This window comes from Pseudopipra pipra, chromosome 9 (assembly GCF_036250125.1).
Source record: "Pseudopipra pipra isolate bDixPip1 chromosome 9, bDixPip1.hap1, whole genome shotgun sequence".
NCBI lineage: Eukaryota > Metazoa > Chordata > Aves > Passeriformes > Pipridae > Pseudopipra > Pseudopipra pipra.
Genome location: NC_087557.1, coordinates 22,526,181 through 22,546,837, shown reverse-complemented (window position 1 = coordinate 22,546,837; position 20,657 = coordinate 22,526,181). Strand labels below are relative to the sequence as shown.

Sequence of the window (20,657 nt, the reverse complement as noted above, 5' to 3'; positions counted from 1 at the left end):
CTGATTTATGAGCATTTCAGATAATAAGGACAGAGATAAAGGGAGAAGAAAAGAAAATAGAAAGTTAAGACATTTGTCTTCAATATTACACAGATAACACATACAAAGAATTTTTGCTCATTTTAGTAACCACTTAAGTTCTCTCTCAAAGCTAATAAATGGTATTCTATTTGTGACTTTGGCTATTAAAATGATATCTATTAGGTTCAAGCAGCTATATTTAAAAACTGCACTCAGTTTACTATATCCACTTTCAAAAGAGATGCATTTTAGAACTAATTACAAATTCAAATCTCTCAGGTTGACTTTCAAATAAATAAAACATTGTTATTGTAAGTGTGCTTTGGTTTGGAAAATGTGACTGACTCGCTTCTCTTACTTGTTTGTTTTTGCAAGGCATAATGTACATTAGACATTCCTTAATGCTGCACTGTCTGAAATGTGTAACTGCTTAAAAAGTAAATATCAATTAAACTCAAAAGTTCTGCCCCATAAACACTTGGCCAAACGTTAAACCATATATTCACTTCTTTGAAAAAGACAAAGGAACAACTCTGTTTTTCTTTACAAGCTTTATGCTGAGGATTTGACTCATCTGCAAAGCTGCCTCATTACTTTCTTTCCCTGTAATAGGGTGATTTCATTTTAGTTGAAGCCCAAGACACTGTACAGAATAAAAGAATTTGTTTCTCACAGTTAATTCTGATGGTGGGTACTTAACAAATTTCATACAGTTATAAGACAGATGTATTTTCACTTTTACAAAATTACTGTCTAAAACTGAGGTGCATGTACCTTCCACTGAGAGGTCTGACCTGCTTTTGCATTCATTCAGAACATTCACTGAAGCAACACGGGACAGGAAGCGAGACAATGACACACATTTGGTGCAGAAGCAGTGACTCAGCTTTCACTCACGTTATACCTTATTGTGCTGCTGCCCCTCTTACTGGAACAGGAACAATGGGAGAGCTTGCTGAGTAACTTAGTCCTGCGTAACTTACTCCTCAGCATGAGTAACACACACGAATTTGCCTGTGATCAAGGCTTTTTCATTTCTCAAAGCACATGCAGTTCAAAACAAAATACTATTGCTTATAGCTGAATTTTCTAAGACTCTCCTCATGAAAAGGCACAGCCCCCCTCCAGTTGCAGAACCAATTGTGCACAAGGACCACTGGAAAGCTCTGTGCAAGTCCCAGTATGAAATCATGCTTACGGTATCCAGGTGTGTTCGCTGATGCTTTGCCCGGTCGCTGGAGTTGCTGAAAGCTTTCTGGCAGCCAGGATGCTGACACAGGTATGGCTTCTCCCCAGTATGACTCCGGAGGTGAATCTTGAGGTTCTCAAGCCTAGAAAATGCCTTGTTGCACCCTTCAAACTAAAAAACATCATAAAAAAAATTGCTGTAAAGTACTATTAAATAAACCATGTGCAGCCACAATAAGAACAGTGTAAGATCCAAGTTGGACGTGCAATAAATCAACCAACATTCAAACATCTGTTGAAATTTATGGATGAAACACAACATATTGTGCTGCTCATTTAATCTGTCACCGAAGACATGGTGTGTAGCTCAGTAATAATACAAGGGTTATAAATATCTCACATGTTCTGTCTGAAGTACCGAACGCTTAAAGACACAGTGTCAGAACAGAACATTTAAAGAAAAGAACAAGTATTCTGATGAGTCCTCCGAGATGTTAATTGGCACAGGAGCCACTGTGGGCAATAACAATTAGCTGCTACAGACAGAGAGCAAGAGAAGCTATTTGTGGCAGGTTAGAACCTGGTTTCCGGTGTCTGAAATACAATACACTGGAGCTGATGAGCACAGACGATTACAGGAAGGCCTGATCTATTTGAAGATCAATCCAAAGGAACTCTGCTGTTATTCTGCACCCTTTTCTTTACTAGCTCTATCATTCAGAGCTGTTCTCTGCATTTATACAACCAGTAACCTGAGCAATTCTGACTTCTTAAGCATCCGTTTCATTAGGGAGCTCAGTAATGAAACACTGCATAGCGCTCATAACAAAAGTCACTGTTTCAAATTAAATCTGAATAAATAAATAAGTAAAATTTCCAGCTACTAGCAGGCCAAGGGAAGGGTGTTTTGCCTTGCTCACTGCAAAGTTTCAGTGTTACAGACAACAGGCAATTGCAGTGGAGGCACTGTCCCTAGGATGGGCTTTGGGAACTCCCTCAGGTGAGCACAAATACTTGTGTGTGCACATTCACACACCTGCAAACCCATAAAATGCACTCAGATACTTACACACAGGGAACAAATACATGCACAAGACTCGTGTGATGGGATGCATTACTTTACCCAGTCAGCTTCAAGGCACTGCAGATCTTCTAGTGTCTTATGCAGATAAAAACCTTCATATCAACGCTAACATTCTGAAAGAAGGTAGGTGTATCTTCATAGAGCAGTTTGGGTTGGAAAGGACCTTAAAGATCACCCAGTTCCACCCCTGCCATGGGCAGGGACACTTTCCACTAGACCAGGTTGCTCCAATCCGTGTCCAACCTGGCCTTGAACGCTTCCAGGGATGGGGCATCCACAACCTCTCTGGGCAGCCCGTTCTAACCACTATTTCTGGAAGCCATAGTTTTTTATACGATTCTTGCTCAAGGAGAGCAAAATCCAGACTCTCACAAAATCAGCAAGTGCTTTGTCACTTCCCTCTGCTGAGTCAAGATTTTGTTCAGCAGCTTTCCAGGAACCCATGGTTCCTCAGATGGCGCCACAGAAATCACCACTTTGCCAGTCCTATTTGTCACACACACACCTCTTACACACATCAGTGCATGCAGCCTCCTGACTGTTGTGTATCCAGCACTGCAGGCAGAGGGCTGGGAAGGGAGACTGGATGCAGATGGAGCCTCGAAGACACTGTAACCTGGAGGTGCCTCATCTCCCTGTGCCTGCCAAAGGCAATTTAAACTACTGGTGGAAAAAGGTCCACCACAGCCTGCTCAGACCAGTGTGCTTTTTAAGTACCTCAACACAGTGACCAAAGTGATCCAGATTCCCTAGCCAGCACTTCATTTTTCAGGCTGTGTCCTGCCATGGGATGCAGATCAGCTCTGCACACTACAAACTGAACACACCAATGTGCTCCAACACACAGGCACGCCCACAGAGGGGTTCCTGGAAAATCTCTGCCTTTCCCAGCCACTCACACATGACAGGATCACTATGGCTTTTACTGCCCTACATGTTTTACTGCCCTGGCCAGATATTTAATCAGTCTGAATGGCATATTGGGTCTGTGTGTCCAGACAACTATCTGATATGTATATATTATGTCTTTCCCCATCACAGCTATCGAGATAGATCCACAGAGTCACCTGGAGACGTGCAGTCTATGTCTTCAAAAGTTTTGTTTGGCCACAACTCCCTCCCTGAACACTTGAGCTGGTGCACGGAGGCAGGGGAGTTTGGAAGTGACCAAGCCCCAAGGCTTCAAAAGAAACAAGCTTTCTTCTTAATCATCACTAAAAATCTGACAAGGATTCAGAACGGAGCAATCTGAAATGCTCAAATATGCTGAAGTCTATGACAAATAAAGCAGAGTTTAGCAAATTCATAGCACCCAGATTTTCAAGGAGGCAGGGTTGGCAAAGGTTAGGTTGGAGAAACAGGAAGAAAATCAATGGAAAAGGAGTGGGGGCAAGAACCTTGCTGGGAAGTGGTGAGAAGAGGGGAAGGTGAAGATGAAAGGCCTGAAAAGGGGGAGAAAAGCAGCTGGTGCAAAGAGTTGAGAAGGGTGGGGCTGAGAGAATCCACTCAGAGCTGCAGGAAGGTCTCCATTTCAAAGGACTCCAGGAAATACTATTTCATCTCCTTTATTTCCTGGTGGATCTGCTGACTGTATCCCTTGCAGTTTTTCCCTGAAGGGCGCAGCTTCCCTGAAGTGGAGGTGTCTCAACTGTACACTTGCACAGAACAAGATAACTTCAACTGGGCTGCTGTTGTTAGGATGACTTCGTAAGGTAATTCTTGGGTTTCATTGCTTTTCACCAACTCTTTTAACCCTTCCACCTATTCTTGCTACTTGGAGTGTAGTGTATATTTATATATACACTAAATAAAACTACTCCTGGAGAAATTGGTGCTCATTCCTTTTTTCAAATAACCCCCAGGAACATTCAGCCATCCCACAAGTGCCTCAGCTTCAACTACAAAGTACAAATGTTCAGTTCTGAAAGGGCTTTAGGATGGTAAGAGCTATTTTATCAACTGAGAAGGCCACTTACGGTATCTCCCAGACATCTGGTCCCAATCTGTCACTGCTTAATCCTACAATCTTAAACATTTTGTGGACATTTGATGCCTGGGATAACTGTAACAAACACTGCATGATCCTCAAAAGTCTGTAAATGTCAACAGAGCTCTTAAATAAGTTCATCAATAAAAATAATAATTATATTGCAATTACTACTTTTGTCTTTATTGTGAATCATTCATGTGTTTCAGACACTGCTATGCTGCACACATCCGAGCACAGACACAAAACAATGCCACATGATTACAGGAAGAGCACGATGCATTACTGGATTTTATAACTACTGCTGCTTTCAGAATAGGGCTTCTACTAGGGAAAAATACCTTGTAGAAATTTATGGGACTAAATTAGTTCCCTACCACATGGAAATATATGTTATCTTTATTTTACAGTAAAATATCACTGCTGCAGTCTCATGCATTTAAAAGACATAGTTATGAAAACGCTGAACTATCTCACAGTGATCTAAACACATCACAATCTTCCTAACAAAACAATTTAATCTAATAACTGTAATTGCTTAAAATGTTTTTTCTTTGCTTCCAGATTATACTTTGAATGCACCTGAGAATGCTGCCATGCAGAAATAACAGTGTGTTCCCAAGAGGGTTTATATTATCAAATGTTTACCATTTTTATAAGCATATTTAATCACGGTCATGTCTAGAATATCTGTCAGTGGTACAGATCAGAAGAAATAAACTATAAACTAACCAGCTCAGACCATGGGGTGAAGCAATAACTGACATTTTCTTAGGAAATGAGTTATGACTGAAAAAGAGAAGCCTTCACAGTTGTAGTGCTAAATAGGTCCAGTGTGCCATTAGAGCAAGCTCATTAATATACACCTCTGCTCTCCACTGCAAGATCAGTTAAACAAGCTGCCTTTTATTTATAGACCTAAAAGGGAAAGAGTAGGTCATATTGGCTGCTGACATCTCAGACAGCCTACAGATGGAAAACCCAAAACATTTCATTCCAAAGCATTCCATGCTATCAATAGGAAATCTGATGTCTGGTCAAAACATCCCCAAGCCTTACGAACATTGTGAAATGTTCTTTCTTCCCAACTGATTACAAAATTGGGAAAATTTTATTGAAAAACATGTTATGAGAAAAAGGATCCTGTGAGGCTGAGCATCCCTTCTGGAGGGGAGGAAACAGTCAGACCACTCTTTAAATAGCATCACGGTTTCACAGCACACTGAGGCCAATGTCGGGGCCTTGTGGGGCTCCAAACTGTAACTAAGGTCAGGAACTTAAACACTTGAGTTGTTCCACCCAACACCAGCACCTAAATATCTGTTTTGGTGCTTTGTCTTTTCTAGCTAACTCCTTATTAGATTAATGTTTAATTTGCTGTTGTAGTTACAATGTAAAGCCCTCATCCTGCAAACAGTTGAGCACGAGTAACATGTCTCATTTATTAAACTCAACAGAACTAGTTGTGTATGTTAAAAGCAACCCATAGGAATGAGCTCTCCACATCCTAAAGAATCCCAATTCATTTAGCCAGATTCAAATTTACAATTTAAATTGTCAGAACCTGCTTTTTTCCCCTTTGTGGTAAGAATAAAATGGAAGATACCTGTAAGAGAAAAGGACCTGCCAATTTCTGGGTTTGGTTTTATTTTTAAAGCCTGAACAATTTATGTTTGCAAAGTGACACCTCCACATGCTATTTCACTTGAATCCCGGGGAAAATTGCTTGTACTTTTTATTATTTGTCTTTTAAAAAAGCATTTAGGGCTTTTGCCAAACTGTTGTACAGTTGCTGGTGTGTAAGAGAAGAAAAGGTAAAAAGGTTCAGAACAGGAAAAAGAAGAACCTAGAAAAGTAAGCCACAGTATAAACGCAACACATCCTTCACATTGTGGGAGTTTAGGGCAATTACAGCCAACCATTTGACATCAACACACAGTACACCGGTAGCCTGGGTCTTTTTGTGCTGTTAGACATGTTGTACACTTCCCAATTCACATGAAACTGGGAAATAGGAATACACTGAAAACCCCGGAGGAGGGTTTGATCAGCACGCGCCACCGAATTAAACAAGACTTTATAAAGGCTGTCTCTTTAATTTCAATTTTATGGATTCTATGAGCCCCCAAGTCCATACTCCTGAACCCCTCTGGCAGTTATCAGGAATTAGGGGTGCACAAGGAATGCAGATCTGGCCCACACAGGACATAACAACAGGCTTATTTAAGTCATGAGTCACCAGCTCTGATCCTACACACGAGGTGATTTCCACACACAGAGGTCTCTGACTGCAGAACCAACCACCTGCCTGCCAACATCCCCTGAATGGGGTGAATGTAGGTTGAAGCACTGAAATATTCACAGATTTATTTCTTCTAGTGCCAGTCAGGCCCTTCAAGGAGCAAGCTGAGCTTTTCCATACGTTTTCCAGCAAAACACAAAATATCTGGGAAACTGTCAGAGCATCCTATCCTTTTCACAAGACCCCACTGCTACTATTAAACCCCTTTTTAGTAATCCTTCTTTAATCAAGCAGAAGGATAAACATTTGTCAAAACAGAGGTACTTGCATTTATTTGCTGCAACATATGAGAATGAACGAGGAAAGTCGGGGATATCTTATTATCAGCAGCATGACAGCCACAGATTTTGCCATAAGGTTTTGCTAAATATGTCATTTGGAAAGCAAACAATTTTCTGAAACCTCATTACAGTTGGACTGAATGCAGCATTATGGCTTGCAGGCAAAAATAACATTACATGAGGCAACATTTTAAGGAACAAAATGCAAAATTCATAGGGTCATGTAATGAGCAAAGAAGACACCCCATGTCAGCCCCTTTAGTTCCTCAGATGTAACTGGAAAACTATTCTTTATTTGGGATTTTTTGAATAGCTTACAAGCTATTTGAAATTAAAGGATAACACACAATCCAAGATTTTCTGCTCTAATATCTGAAGCCAGATCTGCTTGTTTGGGGGACAAAATTAAGACTGAACAAAATCAATTAAAAACCCTCTCCAGCTGTGCCAGAAAAGAACCACAAATAAATTAAAATGCTTCCCTCCAGTACTATTAGATTATTTAAACAAAAAATATAGTTTCCTACATGTACTTCAAAAACGTGTTCCTCTGGATCAGCAAGTCATTGCCTTTCTTCACTTTCCAAGGAAACATTTCCATTCCAGTTTGCATCTAACATCACCTATTTACACCTATTTCAGCTGAAACCTAAATGAAATTCTGTCCTACACCCCTGCCTGCATCTTTGTATTCTGGTCCCTATTTTAGCCACATTAATTTAAAAATTAATCTATAATAGATATTGATTAGTTTATAAATTAATGAATAATAAAGAAAGAATGCAGCCTCAGAACAAAGGCAGAATACATTATGGTTGATGTGGACTAACCAGTTGGGGTAAAAAAAACAAAAATAAAAAAAAAATAAGAGGAAAAAAAAGAAGAAAAATATAAAGAGACAGCAACAGCAAGAAGGAAAAAAAAGTAATTACAAAAAGAAAAAACATCTACCTCAAAACTTATGGCTGATTAGCATAGCGTAGCATCTTAAAAGGCCAAAATACCACATGTGTGGCATGTTACAAAAGAAGATTAAAATAAAGGAAAAAATAATTCAGAGAACCATGAAGTCTCAAAACATCTGGAGTTTTATAGTAACAAGGAGGAAAAAATCAAAAACATAATTGAAAAAAGTCCACTGCGATATATTATTGTACAATGAAGCTTAATGGAATTGAAAGGAGGAGAGATGAAAAGGCAAAATAAGAGGGGGGAAGAAATAAAAGAAACAAGAAAAAGCATTTATATTTTAAAGATGTCACTGAGGGTTTTTATCCCAGTTATTAAAAATTACACACCCTGCTTCTGTGAGCTGTCCCTGTAATGTGCTGAGCGCTCTCTTTCAGCAGAGGACATTCATCCATGCTGGGGAGCTCAGCAACCCTTTTGTGCCCAGTGCAGGGCACTTTCCTGATTCTGGGAGAGACATCTGCACAGAGGATGGCACCAGGATGCCATCCTGGTATACATTCTGAATCCAATGGGAGATTTGAAGAGGCAGGACAAACACGTAAATTAAAAATGGTTGCTAAAAACAATGCACACATTCAGGAATTAAGCAAACAATCTTTAGCTGTTCTACTGGCATCAGACACTAAAAACAACTGTAATTGAAATATTCTGAATCTATTCACTAACAAACATTTATATGGAAAAGCAAAATGAAAAACTTCCCTCTTTATTTCATATTTTTCATGAACCAGTAAAGGACGAAAAAGATCCACACAGAGTCCAGGCTGCCTTTTGTAACAGGTCAACAGCATGTCTAGGAACAGGATGGGTTTGCAACACACCACAGGCAGGACATTCTGGGATAGGTCTGTGCTCCGTCTGTCCCCAGACACAGGAAGATTTGGGACCAGAGTGAGCCAAACCCTGTGTGTCACAAATACGGTGTCATCTGGCAACAGTGAGTGTCCATCCTAACTTCCCACTCATCCCCCTCACTACTAGCTTTTTTCAATCCTGGATAACCCAGCTCCCAACTTTGTCAAGACCAATAAATAAATAAGTTTTACAGTCAGAGCTCGTCACATGTCATCACAGCTTACAGAGTGGCTCCTGTCCTTGGCAGATCAAACAGAGGAGGATCCTGTGGATGAAATCTGATCTACAGTTGGAAATCACTGTCTACAGCTGACTAAACTAGTCCCCCACATCCAAGTTCTCTCTTAGGAAAGATGAAAAATAGCACCAAGGTAACTCTCCACCCATCTGTGTGCGGGGTTTTTGTTGCAAATACAACTTTTTGTAGGTGGTTCAACACAAATCATTAGTTTTTCTCACTGAATGTGTTTCATGAAGCATGTAGCTTTATTGCTGGGGTTTTCTCCCATTTTAGATGGGGGGATTTTTTTTGTCTTAAGACCTACTGTCCTTCTCATACTCTACCTGTGCTCATTTCCACAAGCACATAATGGAGCTTTTATCTCCAGTTGTAACTTTTAAAGATCAGATCCCTGCAAATTGACAAGCTGCATGAAATTGTCAACACTGGATTAATCTTCACACGTGATAAGAAGATACATATTTTTCCAAGGTTCTTCTTGGCAAGGGAGTAGACAACTCAGTGGGATTTCCCATGCTCAGACAGGCTCCTGCTCTTTTCTGTGCCATGCTGGGCCAATCTGATTATCCGTAAGTGAAGACTGGGGTTCAACCTGTAATTCAAGGCTAAAATGATTATGCCTGACACTTCCTCATGTGTAAAGCTGAGCTCTGGCAAAAAGCCCCTCAAGAGCTGCTGGTGAACCACTGGGAAAGAGACTGTGATGTGGTGGGAGCTTGTTGTCACTGCAGGGTTGGTGACGTTATCCTGCTTTCCCTCGTGCCCTGGTTGTGGAGCAGAATCCCAAGGGACGTGGCTCCCTCCTTCACCCACAGACCCGCTCCAGGCACAGTATAACAGAATCCCACAGGGTGACTTGACACAGAGCTAGAGGGTAACAGCATGGAGAGGGATAATCTCTTTCTGATAGAACACTCTCTCTCTCTTCCTACAAATAAGGAACTTATCCTCACTTTACCCCATGTCATTACTTTTAGCCTTGCAGCGTTTGCATTTCGTCTTGCTTGGCCACGTTCACTATATGAAGGAAAATCTGAGAGATTTATTCCTAGAAAAATGTTCCTAGAAAAAGACATCACCTGTTTTAAAGGAAGTTAGTTTTCTGGCCTGGCCTAAATCAAATCAGTGTCTAGGCTTGGTCAGGTACTGCACTGTTGGAAGGGCCGTGTTCCAGAGACAGGGAACACAGTTCTGTTGCTGCCCTTTGTAAATGACTGCTGTGCTCCACCTGAGCTCTAGCAATGGTCCATATCTAAGCTCCTTCCCTCAGATAAATCCAGTACAATGGGATGCCCTCTGTTAGAGGCTGAGGTGCTCCTGTCACCTCACACTTCCATGCACCAAGTGCTTCAACAGGTACAGTGGCTGATGCACTCCAACCTGGGAAGTGATTATATTGGATGTTAAATCAAGATTTTGCTAACAAACACCCCCAAGTCTATTGCTGCTCTTCACCCATGGGGATTTACACCCCAGCACGCTGGACTGGTGTGGGTGGTTCTGCTCTCCACCAAACCCTGCTCTAGGTTTAAGTGCTGGAGCTCCTTCTAAAGCCTGTGGTGAAGATGAAGATGAGCTCTGCTGAAGAGCAGCCGGCGTGGCAGCAGTGCCAGGTCCCTCCATTCTCTACAGCACTGTGGGATCCTCTGGATAAAAGGCAGTATAGCAATGTTCTTTTCTGAATAGCACTTAATGTTTTCCCACAGTCTTATTGTTTACAGGGAGTTTAGCAAGTCGCTTCACTAATTTAAAATAGATTGTATCCCACATGGGTGGATAACAATAACACATATTGGTGAATCATATGGCTTTCAAATGATATATATGAAAAAGAAGTGCTACACATATTGTCTGAAATTTTACTGTGTGAAACCACAGCACTTAGCTCCCTACCAGCTGTGTCAACAATTCAGTGTAATAAACTAATACAATTGTAGAATAACAGCAAGGTTAGTTCTGAAAAAGCTAAGCTTGAAAAAGAGGTGCAAAAAGAAGATGTAAATGAATACAGATTAACATTATTTCAGGTGGGAATAACCTGCCTTGAAAATGATGTGACCTCCTGAAATTTAGATTCCATTGTATAGGTTGCAGTCTAAAAGCATAAGAGGAAAAGGGATTATATGGATAAGATTGATTTTTAAAAGGGAAGAACAATAGGTTTAGGTATCTGAGGAATCTGGTGTATTACACTTAGACTGTACAATCACTGCAAATCACCCCACCTTTCTACAAATTACCTACGCTGGGACAGCTTTAAAATGAAAGAAGAATAAGAATCTTCCCTGGACTTTGTTCCAAGGTCCAGACCAGCCTCCCATCCACGCCGACTCCGCTTCACACACATGACGTAGCTCCAAGGATGCTGCCAAAGGACATTCCTGACATACTTGACCAACAGCAGCCCATAGACAGGAATGGTTGAATGAGCCAGGCTCAAACAACAGAGGTTTCGTATTGAGCTGTCTCACAAAATTTTTAATATGCTGCTAAATAAATATGAAAATAACTGAATAAAAGAAATTTTCTAAGATAATATTTTTGAGGGGAAACTGGAAAGGGAACTCAACGGAAATAGGTTTTAAATTGAAATGTTGAACTGCAGCCCAGAAATGACAAGAAAATTAAATCTCTTTTCTTCCTGAACCCCAATAAAAACAGTCTTAAACACTCTCGGTAGACCACAGTTTTGGAAGAAATGAAATTATGTTATTGTCATGCATGATTATCCAACATTTAGAAGGTATCTGCAAGATTTTCCTGAGAGTTATACCTCCATCCCAAAACCTAGCAGGAAACCACAATCACTTCTGTACCTTACGTGAAGGACTTTGAAATGAAAGTGCCTCAAAATCAAATATAAGCAGCTTTCAACATGTGCATTTAATCTGCCTAGGTTAAGAAACACCCTGTGGCCACCACACTAAAGAACTGAAAACGTAAATTGAAGAAATTATATCCATATGATTAAGTAAGATTCTTAAAGAGAAACATGTTGTTAAGTACTTCATTCAGAATAAAATGAAATGCAGTAAAATAGAAGCTATTTGGAATAAATCACTGACGCACATGCTTTCTATGCAAAATGGCAACGTTCAGCTCGGAGTGGACATCTGGAGCAAATTAGCATTATGTTGAGAATAATATAAAATTAAAACATTTCGTTTCAGCTTCTAAAATTAAATATAAAATCAGAGACCAATGTTGTGTTGGACAGCTCGCCTTGTGACTGATAGCAAGAGTTTATTTTGTTTTTCAAGTTGTTTATGCCTCCTATCACTGTTCTTGGAGCTCTGACGCTCCCAGATCCCATCTCAGCAGAAAGCACCAGGCACAAGAGTTGTGTCCTGAAATGTGCTGCTGAGTCCTGTGCTAAGGGTTCAGAATGAGGAGTCTGAGGCAAGCGTGGGCCAGAGCAGATTGGGTAAATCAAGCAGAGATGACCCAAAACTACAGGCAGAACTCAGGCCACACCCCAACCAAACCTCCCCGGGTTTCATTTTTACATCTGCATGCTGAATCCACACCTTCTGGCTCTGGAGAGCATCGAGGGGTGATGAGCTGAAGGTGCTGGGTGACTTCAAGCCCTTGTGCAGCCCCTCTTAAAATGTGCTGGGCTCTTTCCAGATGCTGGAGCTTCTTAGTTCATGTGAGCTCTGGTATGGCCAACCCATAGCAGCTCTCCCAGCTCCCACTGAGGTGAGGGAAAGAAGCCTCTGTTCCTGGTGGGACCTACCCTATTTGCTTCCAGGACAGAGGCTATGCAGGAGGCTACTGCAAACCTATTTCCAAACCCAAAGAAAGCTTCTGTCTCCATTCCTGTATCTTCCATGTGTAAACTCCAAGCATTTAAGACAACGGGGCATTTGTACTCCTCCTTCTCTGACTAACTTGAGAGATTAACTGGGATAAAGGAGGTGTATAGGGCTGTTACTCCCTATAATCACTCTCCTCCATAACTGGGTCCTGTGTGTCACTTGAGGTCTGGAAATCCTCGGACTTGCTATGCCTGAATACCTGGCCTGTCCACTTTGGTTCTGAAGCAGGACGAAGGAATGCTTCTGCTTCCTTGGTGTGCCAGGCTTGGCATTTGTCAGGATCACGAACTTCAGGGGAAGAACACTGGAGAGAATGCTGGACACACACATCTTCAGGTAGTTTGCTAATGCACCTCTAGGTTTGAAGTGTTCTCCTAGATGCTTGAAAAGAAATAATGTCAAACAAGCAACCAGAATATACTTTATACGGCATAAAAATGGGGTCCTTATAGTATGGCTTATCTCCTTTCTGATATAGCTGGGAACATGCCAACCTTGCCACCTGGTCCGGGACTTCCTTTAAGGTAGCCATGTCTTTCAACATGAAACCTAAATTGGATGTGCACGGACTTGCTCCTGCACTTTGCAATGTAAACACCTGCACATATGTTTTAAATAGTCTCACACCTCTATATGTAAAGTTTCAGACACCTGTGAATTGGCTTTAAATAGGCCCACTGGGTTTTGTGGGTGGAGAACAACTTCCAGGTGCAGAGGAATAAGGTTATTTCAAGGGCACAAGCAATGTACAGCCTCTGCTCTGAGTATGTACAATACTTCATTTCCAAACTTTGAGCAAGACTCTAAACACGTGTCCCCTCTGTCACTCATTAATCATCCACAAAACGTGGAAGTAAGCGCATTTGTGTCTCTCTGGCTTGTATTTGAGTCTCTCTGGCGCCAATTCTTTGGCCTTAATTCTCTAAAGCACCTTGAGATCTTTGCACTGAGTGAGCACTCCACAGGTAAGAACAGTCCCAGCCTGGCTCTTCACACAGCTGGACAGGAAAGGCTCATTTTCGTTGGTCTCAGGCCACACTGCTTTGTGATTCTTCTGGAGAGAACTTTCTTTCCATGACTCTACTTTCAAACACTAAGAAGATCTTGTTGCTTTTATTCCAATTCTACCGGCACCTTCACATCAGAACATCACAGCTTATTTCTTATCCCAAAATTCTGGCCTGGTTTGGCCCATCATTTACTCATACAGAATTCTGATAAAGACTTCCATCACACTTTTTCAAATGATACTCTGTGTGAATACAGGCTGGGAATTCTGAATTAATCTACATTTCTTCTCTCATCACCTCATAATTGGCAAAAAAAGTCAGTTTATTTTTCTGTGCAAGAGATGAGCTCTGCAGCAAACTTGCTTTGATTTCATGGTAATCTATGTGACCACAATGAGTTCTTTAAAAAGGAGAATGAACGTTTTCATTTAATGAATGATTAGAACTTTCCAAAAAGCTACCATCACTTTTTTAAAACCCGTGTCCTTTTCTCCTTCCTCAGAAGAATTCCAAAACAACCTCAACTTTCCATTGCAAATAAAAGCACGTATTCCAATGGCAGTAAGGAAAGGTTCGTTGGGAGAAACAGTACCTTCTATTAGACCAGCTAATGCAGCTGAAAAGATAGAGAGGCTCTCAGCATGAAAACCCTTCTTTGGAGATGATCTTTAAGGTCCCTTCCAACTCAAATCATTCTATGATTCTGTGACAAAGAAGAGAATTACAGCCTCTGGGAGAACAAGGCCAAAGCCTGACTGGGTTGGAGGGCAGGGAAACACAGGGTGTGGGGAGATTGCAGGTAAGCAAATAGAGCAGTTTGGTTCTCAACAGGGTCAACTGCAATCACCATCTTGCTTTCACTGTGGGGTCATGAAGAAAAACAGAGCAGCACAGAAAAGCAAGACAAAGGAAGCAGAACAAATGCTGAGCAACCCGTGTGGCAGACTGTGCCCACTGAACAGAAAAGATTTTAAAATCAGAACCTGGGATGGTGACAAAAGAAATTATAAAGAGGGTACAGAATAATCCTTCTGCCTCTGAATCCTGTGTACAATGAGTAACATGATACTGATTTTGATGCGTGAACCTAGTTCTGCTTAAGATCAACCAAGTCCGTGCACCTAAATACCCCGTGTCAGGCAGCACAAAACACACCCCATTTTTTTGTTACTTTGTTTGGTTCTCCATTGACATTCTCCACCATAACTAACACATGATTTTCCATCAAAACTTACCATGACAAAATCACAGCTCTTAAACATAAGAGTACAGCCCGCAGGCTCTAGTTAAAGCATGCCCTGGCACAGCAACAACGTGTAGGACCTACTCAGCCACAAAGGATTACGGCAACGGATTACCACAGACACATTTGTGCACTCACCATTAAAAGCCACACGCAGCCATCTTTGGCAAACAATGTCAGTGACAATAGGAAATGACCCTCCAGCAGGGCACAGAAAAGATCTGGCCAACAGAGGAGACCCTCTGGGTAAAATCATCTTCTCCCCTAGGCTGGCCTTCCCTGCACCTCAGTTGAATCCACACACTGCAAGGCAATTAATCAGATCACTGGGTTCAGGCCTTAATTAAGCTTGCAAACATTTCTTAAGAGTCCTCTCCCCCTGCATCAATATCAGTTTTCTCAGCATATAAAACATTCTTGGCATCGGACAGAAAAAAGGAAGGGAAAAGTATGTTCCTGCAGTCATGGCTGAAAGGGTATTTTCCCACAGCAGCATCTGTGAGGAGTATTTTGTATTATCTCTAGTTGCCTCAGAGACACTGTGCCAACCTGATGGGCCAGTCCTGACCTCAGCTGTGACCTCAAACTGAGCCACAAAAATGCACCTGGGCATTACAGGCTCTTCACCTGGCCTGCTATGACACTGTCCTGCCCTCTGCTCTCTTCACAGCATTGCTGCATCCATCTGATCCATCCTGGCAATTTGGATCCTATCTTTCTTTCCTTTCTTTGGATCCTATCTTTCATTCGATGGCATGGTCCCACAGCATTTAAAAAATTGACCAGAGTGCACAGAACAAGTCTTTGGTAGAGAGACTCGCCTCTCCAGAGAAGAAAAAAACCCAAAAACCACTCCAGGGGAAAATGAGAACTTTCTTCACAGTGTAATGGAACAGCTCAAAGCCAGTGTGCTGTTGGGCTTAATAGCAGGAAGAAATTATTTTGCTTTTACCAAAAGCATGTGATTCTTGTGTCCATTTTCACGTTGTTCTGAAAAGTTAAGTTTGTTTTTTAGCAAAACAAGTTTTGTGAATCTCTTCTTGTTCAAACAGTCAAGTTACTCAGCTCTCCCACCTCCAACAGACAGGAATGAATTGGGTGCTAACTCACAGGACTGGCCTTTTCTCTTCTGCCTGTAAACCCACTGAAGAACAGCCCAGCATATAAAAAATGCCACGTCCACTGGTCCACACACAGTGTACTTAAAGCCACACACTCACCAGTTCACCTGGGATTTTCTGCCTTTCTCCCCTTAAGTTGTGGTGTTGGACTACAAGTAAAAAGTTGACACAGCTGTCCCAGATACAAACCCACTGGCACTTCATCTGATACCTTAAAGTGACAAGAAACAAACAAAACCCAAACATTTTAATGCCAAACATAACAGTCCAGCTCCAAATGCATGCTAACTGATGTCAGGATAGGAGATCTGGAGGCAGGGACCACAGTAAATAAAACCTTGATTTTTTTTTTTTTTTTTTTTTTTTTCTGCTTTTAATGCCAGTTGAAAAGCTGTGAAAAACTGGGGAATTCTAAACTCCAGGCACAGCATAATGCTGGCCAAATTTCATGCCCTTTCAGAGCTGGGCAGGTGATTTAGCATGTAAGTGGCACTATAATAACGGTGAGGATAAACAGGATAAAAACATGTAACGCTGCATAGAAATGAGAAGCCATTATGACCCACTTCTTTTACTGCTGGCCACTGTTCAATAACTGGCAATTTAGCCACGAAGGAGCCTATTGCCATGGATCTGTGATCTGTCAGGAACAGTTCTCAGCTGAAACACACAGTTACTGCTATTCTTTGATCTGCTTTTGTGTATGGGACTTTATACTCTGCTTGTGTGCACAGGAATCCTAACTGGAAAACTGTGTGCTCTTGTAACGCCCTGTGATGTAGTTTATAAACAAACTGGTTTTATAAACAAACTGGTTTATAATATTAACTGGGGTTTTATTTTACTTTAATCCTTCAAATTGACACTACCAGCATGCAACATACGTGACACACATTTCATCTGGTATCAACATTTCCTCCCCCAAAAAACCCCTAAACTCTAAGTAATTTTAATGTCTTTCTACTAGAGTTTTCAGGTGATAGAACCTCAAAAAAATCCCTTTCAATTTAGACCAAAATTTGGACAATGATTTTATAATTATTAAAAATAATCAGATTTTTTAAAAATGTCCTTATTACAGTTCCTCATATGTCCACTTTACCACCACAAGCTCATTTGAGAAAGAAACTGAACTGGTTGTAGAGAGTACAAGCAATTCTTCAATCAAATCCTCTTCCAGATTAACCTAAAACCACACCACACTTCTTTTTTAGTATCTTTGAGTGGGCTTAAGAAAATCTAAGCTTTTCTTTTTGGAAAAAAAAGAATTGTCTTGTTCACATTTTCCAAATTATCTTTGTGGACCTAAAAGCTCAAAACCAAAAATTTGTTTTGTTTTGCTTTTAATGAAAATGTAGATTCTGGCAATCATATCTGTGCCAAAGGATCTGGGCACAGGAATTTGGTTTGTTGTATGAATACCTCTTAAGTGCCTGTCTCTGGTTTATTTACCTCACTTCCCTCTGACCTAGCAGTTCCTATTTCAACACATGTATTTAATGGATTTATGTGCAAAAGAGAGATGTACATATTTTTGAATCCAGCCCAGTATGAAGCAATCATTTTCAATTAGCGTGTTCTTAGATGAATACAATAAGCCAGTGTTTTTCATTTCCAATTTGTTTTGTTCTGTGCAAAAGAAATTAAAGAGATAAAGGACATACAAAAGACTGGTCCCAGATGCAGCAGTAAAACAAGATTTATCAATTAGTATGTCAGAACTATCAGGCTGGCCACCATTCCTGGGGTTTCAGATTCCTGTCTTTTAGTTGTACCAAGCTTTCTGCTTTTAATTAAATATTGAACATCAGGCTGGTTATTTGAGATAGCATCGAAATAGCAGTTGCACCCCAACACTGTTTTACAATCACCACATTCAATGGACAGTGATTTATGCTGACCATCACGATTAAAGAACAAGAAGTAGTACTAATAAAGGCCTCTTTCTGTTTCACTTTTAGAGGGAGGAACTTTGGGGTACTAAGTACACACTCCTGCATGTTTTCAAAGAATGCTGTTCTTACTTCAGCAATGAGCAAAGCCACACTCCTGCATGTTTTCAAAGAATGCTGTTCTTACTTCAGCAATGAGCAAAGCCATCCTATCACTGCCCTCTCTGCCATGTCCCCCAGGCACGCTCAGCACTGGTGCTGAATGTACAGTTTTCTCTTAGAGCAAATGTAACTTGGGTGGGCTGCACTGAAAAAAAAATATCTCTGTCAAATATACAAAGTATGACCAAAATCCACTGTAGGTGTGTTCAGCAGGTGCCATCTAACCTAATCTCAGGGCCCAGTGTCACAAAGCAGGCATTTTGCTACCACCGCTGACTTAAGAAATCCCTGCCACTGTTTTTTGCCCTTTTTTGCTCACTCCTCCTTTGTTTTGCATGCCTTCACTTCAGCCACAAGTGCTTGCAGAGCCATGCTGTGCACCAGACCAGTGACTTTACCAGAGTCCAAAAACTGAGAACATCAATTTTAATCAGGGTCTGTTCAGTTCTAACTGTGGATCCTGTCAGACAAATAATAGAAGAAAGGGACAGCAACATTCAAACCCCAGTGCATGAATGAACAGTCAGGGGGAAATTTTTTAAACCACGTTTGCTGCTGAAAGCCAGCACACTGTGAAACTGTGTTTGGAGTAGCAATGGACCAGCGCAGCCAAGGTTGCAGGGTGCTAATAGACAGCATAGGGAATCACTTCCCAATCTCTAAAGTAAACACCAATTATACAGTAAAACTGCAGCCTGCTTAATGCTCTTATCCTTGCTTAGCTCTATATGATCTCCCTCCTCATCCCCTAAACTGCCACAAGTCTCCATGCCCTCCAGTGTTCCACAGACAGGCAGCTTGACCTGTGCCTTGGTGAATCTCAGACTTGTTAAAATAAAAGACTCGATATAAATATAAGTGATTATTACTATTTCCATTCATTTTCAAAAGCTTACATTTTCTCAGGTACACAGACATTAGGCTTTACATAGTCTAGTAGCTGTAGATGAGAAAAGACTGCCAAAATTTTAGAAAAATATGTCCTGATCATATTTATCATTGCATACAGTAACACAGAGGGAGAGAGAGCATCTGATTATCCAGACATAAATCTTTGCAGATAAATGGCATTCTGTGTGGCCCTAGTATTTGCTGACAAAATCTTTTGGTGCTTTCTTCTCAGCACCACCTAAAGAGCAAAGCCAAGAAGAAAAAAAAATTTAAAGAGGGCCCTAATTCATACTCTGAAAACCAGAGAAAAAGTGCTCAGCAAAGCAAAGCCATCCAACCTCTGCCCTTGCTGGGCAATGGCCCCTAACACTGCACTCAGCACCAGTGCAGAATGTCCTTTTCTATTGGAGAAAATATAAATTAGATGAGCTGCAATGAACTAAAGTCACCTGTACCTGTCAGGTACACAAAGGCTGAGCTTTGCCCATGAAAATTAACCCCAGCACCTCACCATAATTTCTCAAACCTGTGCCTATACTGACCAGGCTGTTTTAAGCAGCTGCTTTATATGTGCAGCACAATGTCCACACATTTCCCACCCGATGCCCATCCCAGGTATGAAGAGGCCAGGACATTCCTGCTCACACTGCAGGAAGTACTGAAAGAAAGCCAGCCCTGTGCACATCTGCAGCTGCTGCCTTCTTTCCCCTGTTGCACTGGGTGGGGAGGAGATGAGAGGTTGGCAAAGGTAACTTCTAACATGTCCCTTGACTGTGGGAACGGACCTTCTCAGCTTGTCAGCGATGCTGAGGGTGGTAAAGGCCGAGAGAATGCAGGCAGACAATGCCCAGTGGCTTTTGCCAGCTCCTGTGGGACAGCTGAGGCTCTGCTGGAGTCTCTGTGAGCCGTCCACTTACATTAACATCTCAGTCCACTTACTTTAACTCTTGCTTCCATGGCTTCCAGAAGCTTGTGCTTACCTGAACTGGATATTCCAGAAGAGAACAGACAAGTTGTCATTTGGTAGCTGTAGCTCCAGGTTAACCGAGCTTCATGTTGGCAAGTTTGGTGTTGAACAGCTGAGACTCACAGGTAAATCTGCAGTGAAGTCCTCCTGTGGCTACATAGAGGTCAAAACTGCCAAGTTAACTTCACATCCCTGTCCTCTCTTGTGTTATCTTAAAAGAGTGAACTAGGGATAGATAATTGGCACCAGAATTTCTCACATCTTCAATCTCAAAGGTGTAAGTTTAGCCACTGGGTAATCTCAACTCTGTGTAAGCAGAACTGTGTGCCATTTAATTTCTTTGATTGTAAAACAATAATTTCTCATCACTCTCATTCACTCTACACTCTACACTCCCTCAACCCCTGGGCAATGACAGCCCCAGCCACACAATACACATTCTCTGTCTCTTTTCTCTGCTTTTCTCTGCCTCTCCAGTGCTGCCTGACCCTTACTCTTGGAGCAGATCCCTACCTAAGAGACCCAAGGAGCTGGGAGACAGCACAGGAATGGCACAGATGTGGTGTGATTTTTCATTTCACCTCCCACGGTGCTGAGTTGTACCAACTTCCATGTTCTCCCA

The 20,657-nt window shown here is 41.4% G+C and overlaps 1 protein-coding gene across 3 annotated transcripts in view; it reads right to left on the bottom strand.

The window, feature by feature from the left end:
- The window catches only part of GLIS1 (GLIS family zinc finger 1), a 183,072-nt gene that overhangs the window by 32,753 nt on the left and 129,662 nt on the right, over positions 1–20,657 (bottom strand). For all 3 annotated transcript variants that reach the window (XM_064665176.1, XM_064665175.1, XM_064665177.1), the window contains one exon: positions 1,220–1,381. In XM_064665176.1, the coding sequence (XP_064521246.1) occupies positions 1,220–1,381 (162 nt within the window). The remainder of the gene's footprint in view (positions 1–1,219; positions 1,382–20,657) is intronic.